The following is a 9,216-nucleotide window of genomic DNA, read 5'->3' on the forward strand; positions in this document are numbered from 1 at the left end:
TTTAGTGTCTGGTCCAGCATATAACAGTACTACTACTACACTCCAAGGAAGGGGAAGAAAGGAAAAGAAAAAATGACAAATCTGTAGATAATTTGTATTATTTCCCTAACCAATACAAACCTGTAGTTATTTATATATGAATATATCGTTTGGCAAAGCTGGAAAGTAGCCAAATAGACTTTTGGTACAAAGTGAAAACCCTACCCATAACTTGGGTAGGGGGTGGCTTATGGTACCAGCCACCTTTATATAACTCAAGGAGTGATGAACTAGCCACTTTCTTTTTGGCTTGTAGAGCGGATGCCTCCTCTTTCTCCTCCTCGAGGTTGCCATAAACATTGACAAACATTATTGTTTTGCGCTCATTTTATGCTTACTTTCTCTTTTTCGAGTGGGATTGTGCTTGGTTGATGATATCATGCGAACGTGCCCTGGTTCCGGAGATCGTACGACCAGTCAATATCACCTCCCATTCTAGACTGTACATCATAACCACTATCTTGGTAGAAATGTTTCTAGTCCTGCAAGGGAGATCAATTGAGCAAATACCACCAGACCAAAGGTAAATTATCCAAGGATCTGTGAGTATTCTCCCATAGGAAGTGGGCATAGAAGGTCATCTGTTGTTTCCAGACCCCTGCCTTCAAGACCTGTGCCATTGACAGGTTTCTCCTAGGAGATACGGTAAATCAGATATCTGTCGTCATGCAATCGAGTCCAGGATGATCCTTCAGTCTCTTCACTTGTAGGATAAGATTGCCTGACCCAGGGTAAATAAGATCTATCTGTCATCATGCTATCGTGTCCAGGATGAACCTTCAGTCTCCTCACTTGTAAATAGGAATGTCTGACCATCTCATGAAGCCAGAAACAAGTGTTCTTGGATCTCATCTCTGTATCATTCCAGTGTTGAGAGTCTCATGCTCAGCCTGAAGGTTTACATTCTCTTTTTGGTCACAAACTCCAGAACCAAAGTGAAGGAGACCTATAATCAAATAATGACTTATGTCACAGTTAAAGCCATGTTGCTCGCCTATTCGCTTCACCGAAACTATGGCTAGTAGAAGGCTGTTTTGAAGGTCAGATTCCTATCTGAAGCCTGTCTCAAGGTCTCATACAAGCCCACTTGAGAGACCTGAGGACTTCAGACACATTCCATTTTGTTGCTTGAGTGCCTGAGGAGGGCAAGACTGTTCAAAACTTCTCATGAGCCACGACAATTCCCACAAAGAGAAAAGATCTAAGCCTTTAGTCTGAACACATGACTCAATGCCGAGTGTTCAACTTTCAGCGTAGAAACCGAGGAACTTCCCCGATGAAGGTAGACAATGAAATCAGCTATCCAGATACCATTAGGCGTGTGTTCACTTCGAAGCAATCAAGATAATCCTGAAACCCGATGTTATCAACCATCTGTTGAGTACAGTAATCTGCAAATCAGATTAACAGGCGGAAAGGCGTATGCTTCTAGATTTTCCAGGGGTGTTAGAAGGCGTCCTTGAACTCTGCTGACGGGTTTGGTACTAGAAAACAATACTGGAAGCTTTTTCTTCAACAGAGTGGCGAGTAGGTTGATTGATGGTGATTTCCACAGAGCAATAAGCCTTTCAGCCACACTAGGACACAAGGATCACTTCTGACCCTACATCACGTCCTTGATAACCGAGTGTGCCTGCTTTGGTGACTCGTAAAGGGTCTGAAACACTGCCCCCTTACTTGTTGGTGTAAGCCACGACAATTTGTCGCCATTCATCAAAGCTATCGAGTGCCCTATCAAACTGTCAGAAAGCTTGCAATGCTACTTGCCTTTCCTGCAGGTTAACTTGCAGGTGCTTTACTTCTGTGAACCATATCTCAGGGACAGACTGATTCCTCAAGTGTGCTGCATCCCTCCTTGAATAGATCTACGAACAGCCAAATTTCTGGAGGCAAGGAGTTTCGCTGATGAGGTTTTCGTTATTTAGCCACGGCTGACTAGCGACACTTCAAACACAATAAAAGCGATCACTGGTGGTGACTCCTAAGAAGAACGAGCTTCTCCGATGACGAAGGAAGACGTGGCAATTGTCGATCCATAATTACTTGCAAGTGCAAGAACAGTTGTGTTGCCTCCAAGAGTCTGCTTCTTCAATCCTACAATGGGAAGACTCTTGCTGCTGCCATGTCTACTCGGCATCCCAGGTACTCCATATTCTGCTTGGGCATACAATTGGACTTTTCCAGATTGACTCAAACCGCAGATCATGGCAAATAGAATGAAGTTTTTTTCAATCTTGAAGTAACTGTCTGCTGAATGAAGACACAATCAGCTTATCGTTGAAATACCTCAGTAGACGAATCCTGTTCCAGTGTGCCCAAGTAGAGACCAGTGTGAAAACTTGGGGAGCAGTACATTTTGACGCAATGGCCTTTGAACTGGGACACTACTCTCTTAAAAAAGCGGAGGGACTTTCTGCATGACAAAGTATTGATATCCAAAGGTACGTACCCTTCCGATCCAGAGTAAGCATGAAGACTTTTTTCATGATGATAGACTGTACGGTGCTTGCCATCTCCTTCTTAAATGGTGTCTGGAGAACAAACAGGTTCAATGGAAAGAGATCAATGACAGGTCTCCATCTTCCAGATGACTTCTTATTCAGAAAGAGTCGACTGTAGGCGCCCAGAGAACTGTCTCGGATGACTCCAAGAGCATTCTTCCTTCCATCACTTTCATCTCTACTGCCGGAGGAAGAGTTTACGGTGATATCTGATGGGAGGTCTGGAATGTCATTGATGTGCAAGTATGAGAAGTGCGGTAGTTAAAGAACGGTAGGCAATATCCGTCCAGGACTTCAGCCACCCCGTTCTCTACTCAGTATCACTGCCATTTTGGTCAACGGTTTGACAGGTATCCCTCCACTTGTGGCAACTGTAGGAGGGGAATAAACTACCAACTTTAACATACCTTTCCTCCCTTCCTGGAGTACCAGATTGGGACGAAAGGGTAGAGCGTTGTCTAAAAGAAGGAAGAGACTATAGGTGCAGATCTGACTCTGGAGGTCACAGGACTCTTCTTAATTGTTGACTATAAGGGTACCATGGGGTCCAAGGCTTTTTATGTCTTTGCCTTTAAAGGGCCTCGGTAACTGCTCGATGGAAAAGGGGACCTAACTCGCTTACCTTCGCTTCTCTTTCATAACCTCCATTTTTTTCAGTGGAAAAATGGTTGCACTCTAAAACCTGGGTGTTCCTTAGGGATAACACCTCTTCTTACCCCACCTGCCAGGCAAAGCTGGGGGTGACAGCAACCCTTCGCTTCACAACCCAGTTGCCCAACGGGTTTACTGACCGGCACCTAACCAGATCGTCAGTATACTTCTCTCTCTTCTCTGGATTTGCCAAATCCTGATCATAGTAAAGCAAGCAACCACACATCACCAGTGATCAATCTAGGTGGCGGCTTGGAGGCTGGGCACTGAAGCGGCTTCCTTAGCAAATGTTCAGAACGGAGTGCCCCTGAGCTACTGTCTATCCACATAGGTGCCTGTGGTCACTGCTTGATTGGTGGGTAGAAGAGTAAGGTCTGCATCACCAGCACGTAAATGTCAAGAAACCACGAGAAACAGGACCTTACTCAGACACCTGGAGCATAAGGATTCAATGAGGGGCGCCAATAGATGCCATCTCTCCCTTACCAAAATCACTGCATCTTTCCCTTGATGAGACTAAGTCAGGACTGCTTTTCCTGGCACCAGCCACAATCGGGAGCCATTGGCTCGATAATGTCCCGGGACTCTTCCCCCATCATATGGAGGATATCAACAAGTACCTCAATAGAATCCTACTTCTCAAGAATCATGCATATTTGCCTACCAGACCGAGCACAAAACCAGAATGATACTCTGAAGAGGAAGGAGGAACAACAGCTTGAGGATCCAACTATCCTTTGGAAGCCGAAGTGCCCCAAGCTCTCTATCTCAAAGGCTGACAAAGCACTAAGTACTTTAGCCTTTGAACAGCATGCAGTCGCATAGTGGTAGTGACTGTCATTGGGTGGAGAGTGGCCTTGACTACCAAGCTAATGCAATGTGGCATTTCAGTGCTCGTACGAGCACTCAGAGGTGTTCTGGGAAATCACCAATCTTCATAACCTATAGCATGGAAGAGTCAATAGATCTTCGTGTCATGGACTGGTCTTAGCAAGTAGAAAAATCTTGGTGCATGAAGGGATCTCTGTACATAGACTTAAGAGCTCTGGGATGAAGCAGGTGTCCCTAAAGTCATGAAAGAACATCGCGTAATGAGAGTGCATGAAGACCAATCCCGTAGATGTCAATCACACAGAGATGGGTGACAATGGGGTAGATAACAACACACTCTTGTATCGTCTCAATACGCACACTATTCACATGGGAAGGACTCGATCATACGGGCGAAGAGATAGAACACAAGTTCCGCTTCCAGCACAGTTAACCTTCAGGGAAATCCTTCAGTATGCTTCGAATGTGCAAGAGAAGGGAGGGGGAACAGGGTAGAGCTCTACATTTCGATCAACCGTGGGTGTGTTCAGTTGTGTAACAACCCAAGCACTGGTAGGAGGCAGGTGAACACTTGTACCATGTACCTATACACATTCTCATGGATGGGTAAACTCTTGGTACACACCACTCGGGTATGAAGGGAGAGATCAACCTAGTTCACAACTCCAGCTGATCAGTCTTCTCGACGTCTACTAAGTTTTCTTTGGGTCAGAAGTATCAATGTTATCAGGTTCAGGCAAGGCCACTACATTCAATACGAGACCTAGAGTGGTGTGTATGACGAGACCTCTTCCCATTGTGGGATATTTTAGGTACACACTCACTCTCTCTGCTGGTCATTCAGGATAGGGAAAAGAAGGGTAGCACCTTTCATACCGACTAACAACGAGCGTGCACCAATAACATATACTGTACATTACACCTATATCACTTACACCTCACTGGGATGGGTTGGTTTTTGGTAAAACACAACCCCTCCCCTGCACACGCAAGGGGAGATTGGTCAGAGTCACAAGTACGCGGCAGCTTTTGATCCAGCTTTCTCGAAGATATTTTCTAATGAGAAGAATCTAACGAAGATGAAGCGGAGGACAAGGAGGAACTTGGAGTTTGGTTTTTACCAGATCATAGTAAGGCAATGACAATGCTAGCATAGGAGGAAACTACTATAGGGGACTCCTCGAAGGAGCAGAGAAAACACTGCAAGTTGACATGCCCTTAGCACCTTTCCGGGGTTAGGAAGACACTGCAGGAGAAGAGGAGCGGCTCCTCTCCCCTTAACACTCGGTGGCCGTTAAACCTCCTTCCTCCAACATAGCACTAGCAATGTACTGAATAGCATAAGGAATGCAAACTCCCTTAGATTCATGTTGACGCAAGGCCACACTAGCGAGGGAATGATCAGCAACAGATATGCTACCAAACATGAACAAATATGTTGTGTATTACAGCAGGTTTGCACAGTAATTAGTCACATTTACAGTTTATTCGGAAAACAGCTGCATATCTTTGTCTTCTTCCTTTAATACGTATATTCCACTAACACGACAATCTGCCAGCATATTTAGGAAAGTACGTCCGACCATTCCTGTAGCAGAAATCATGGTGTTCTGTTGATCATCAGGTGGGCGGGGCATAACCTTCCCCTGCCAGCAACTACTAGCACCTCGTTAAAAGTTTTAACTGCATTCCAGCTTTGATGGTTTTCACCTACTCATGTACGAACAAACAACAATCTGAATGGTTTTCAAACCTTTTTTTTCATATACCACAGGACGACACAATGTACATAGACGAAGTACAGTACAACAAAGATGGAAAAGTAAGCACAGTCCAAGAATAGTTGTTACCAAAATATTACATTGTTAATAAAGGAATACCGTATACATAATTTGCACAATTTTGGCAGAATGCAAAATTTTAACTGAATTACTCAACCTTCAACAAAAATTTTCAAACCTTACAATTTTACACCACGAATTGTTTCGGCTGACTAAAAAGACCAAACCTAATTTCTTAGACCTTTGCATCTAATGTACCATATTAAAGACAAGTGAGACGGAGTGACAAGCTAGTTTTTGATTACTTTAGAGCTATATGTTATCCGAATGAGATGCAGTATCTGTTACTTGCTTTATTATACTTTAAGAGCTGAGAGCCTTTGTACATCGTCGGGCAGTTTCCTCCAGCAACTATAAAATATGGACACCAACTAAACTTCTCCCCCTAACCTAACCTATAAGCAGTGTCTTTACCTACTTAACTAAGGTGGGGGGTTGCTAACGGCCCCCTGCGACCCGGCATACACTGCAATATTCTAAGTTAGCCATAATCATACATATAGGTGGCCGCTATCATACATACACCCCTTTATCTCTTTAACCGTTTATTTTGTACGTCCATAAATGGAGAAAAAGTAATGCTGAATTTTGTACGATTTCAAACACCTCCATGCAACCCCCCTTACACTGCTGTACCCTTAGTCGATCCTCATCACACATAGCCACTATTATACATACACCCCAAGAGCTGTTTTACCAATCTTATAAAGTAGGACAACATCTTAAGTGGATAACATTATAAACTGTAAGTACACTATAGATTATTTACACAGTACAGTAATTGACTGGTGCTTTTACAAGCAGTAAGCTGTACTTGAAATTCTACAAAATTCAACATTACTTTTTCCCCAATTATGGACGTACAAAATAAACAGTTAAAGAGATAAAGGGGTGTATGTATAATAGCGGCCATCTCCATGTATGATTACGGCTAACTAAGAATATAGCAGTGTAAGCGGGGTGGCAGGGGGGTGTTAGCCCCTCCCTAGCTAAGTAGGTAAAAACACGGCTCGTAAGTTACATGGGGGGGGGGGGTTTAGGTTAGTTGATGTCCAATTTTAATCGACACGGGAGGAACTGGACGCTAATATACAAAGGCTCCCTTCCCCATTTATGGACATACAAAATAACCATTTAAAAGAGACAAACTTTATAACTGTAATAATGGCAAGTAGTACATATGACATACTACCACTTGACACTACTTTGCCAATGGCAACGATGGATTGCCATATGATCAGACAAGTTAGCCTACCATATGCTGACTTGTTATAGGCCTCTTGTGTGCCATAGCAATATTAGAAAATTTGGTACCAAAAATTCGTCCCTACGTTAGCAATTATAATAATTACGACTTGATTTGGCAGATGAGGTTAGAAGAGGCATAGCACTGGTTCATTTTCTTACTAAAATCACATACAAGAAATACAGTAGACCTTTTCAGAATTAAATAATTAAAAGTCCCACATCTGAATGGAGATTACGTAAGATAAGATAGGCCTAAACGGAGTTAATAAGTCTGAATAAACAATCACTGAAGTACCTCTCTTTTTACCTAAAGTGGGTCAGCCCTTAAAACACACAGCCTACAATGAGGCGATAAAATTGAATAACTCGAAATTAAGTTTTGTCACATCACAGACATTTCTTGTAACGTAACGACGAAGACATAACGTCTAACTGACTTACGACACGACAAGAGATAAGTTAATGAAAGGAAGTCATACGCATAGTCTTGAGCAAATCAATAACATAAATGACAACAATACACTGGTGTTTAGGAGAGATGGATTCCAAGCGGCCATTTTTATGCAACATTTTATAGAATATAAAGTTAAAATGTCTAAAACTTGAACGAGAGAGTCTTACGAGAGCTTCCGCCTATCCATTTCGTCGATTTGAAGTGTACAGGATCCGAGGTCAAGTCATAACAACACACTCACAACGTCTGCTGGTCCTCCTCAGCGGTTCGATAGTGCAGTCAAACAAGTGACGGACACTTTGCGCTTCTTTCTTTAGCGTTTGTTTTTTTTATTATCTTTGTGGCTTCCATTGATACCCAACTGTTTAAATATTTTCCATTATTCATTATAATTTCAATTTACATCATTTGTTACCCAAAATTCGTTAAATTTGCGGTGATTTTGTCTGGTGAGGGGGCGAAAGGAGGTCAAGGGTAGGCTATTCTTTCTCATATCCAGATTCTATTAACAATATTTAAATATTTCTTTGCTTGAAAGAGTTGTCATGACTAACTGACTGCACAGGTTATGTAAGATTATTATCGTTGACATTTTTCACACAGTTTCAAAGGACATATCTTGTTGAATAACAAGAAATGTGTATGAACAAAACGAGGTTAAGTGTGCACTCAGGTCACACTCTCCTGGCTTATCAAAGAAAGAGGTAAGAGCTAACCTAATTGAAAATCAATTTGTAAAATCAAATCATCTCTTATTAATTAAAAAGTAATTTATCAATTGTCTGAATCCAATCCGTGTAACATTTTGACAATATGAAACTTGGATAAAATGCAAAGAGCGAAATGCATTAAAGGGTGTGATTTTCTACCGGATTTTCCAGTCTTGGGTGATTTTGAGAGAATGAATAACCGTTGCCCTTCGACTCCCATCCTTTTAGTATCCTCCAGAGAATTATAGTATATCTGTACGTATTGTTGGAAAGTACGACAATCTGGAAAGTACTGGAAGGTCCTAAGATATTGGAAAGGCGCGCATGGCACCCGCACTATTTTTTTTTTCTTTTTTTGAAAACTCGGAAATCTTTATCAATAAATTGGTGACATGTATTCAGAAACGCCTACAACAAAGGTTAACAATGAACACAATGGATAGGAAGAGGAGTTTTGAGACCCAACTTAAGATAATCTAAAAATAGAAAAGTTAAAAAAAAATGAATTTACATGTAGTCTTACAATATCTTGTTATCTCAAAGTATATGGTATATAGCCATTTAGAAGTTACTGAAAATATGTAGCTTCTATATTAAGAGTTAAAAAAAATATAATCAACATTTGAGTACAAATATTTCTTATATTGATATAATCATCTGAACATCGAATTCCACTTGCTTAGATAAAGAAATATATGCATACACACAGGTAACTTTAATCTTTCAATTGCATGTGTGACTTCAAAAGCACAGGAAATGGCTTTATAATGCAAGTCATCACATCGGAGTTACTGATGCAGGGAATGTGAATATTGTGTGGTCTTACCCGAGAGTCGAGGAGTTCCAAGACCATGGAATTAAGAGTTGGAAACTTGTTTTGGTCCTAAAGTGGCGGCCATACCATGATAAACGGTACATAGGTCTAACGTACGTATTCATAT

At 41.7% G+C, this 9,216-nt stretch overlaps 1 protein-coding gene across 1 annotated transcript in view; it reads right to left on the reverse strand.

The window, feature by feature from the left end:
- The window catches only part of Csp (Cysteine string protein), a 93,079-nt gene extending 85,210 nt beyond the window's left edge, over nt 1-7,869 (reverse strand). The window contains exon 1 of the mRNA XM_068374992.1: nt 7,733-7,869. Within this exon, the coding sequence (XP_068231093.1) occupies nt 7,733-7,752 (20 nt within the window). The 5' untranslated portion in view covers nt 7,753-7,869. The remainder of the gene's footprint in view (nt 1-7,732) is intronic.
- Nucleotides 7,870-9,216: the final 1,347 nt, after the last annotated feature.

Source organism: Palaemon carinicauda, chromosome 6, assembly GCF_036898095.1.
Source record: "Palaemon carinicauda isolate YSFRI2023 chromosome 6, ASM3689809v2, whole genome shotgun sequence".
NCBI classification, from domain to species: domain Eukaryota; kingdom Metazoa; phylum Arthropoda; class Malacostraca; order Decapoda; family Palaemonidae; genus Palaemon; species Palaemon carinicauda.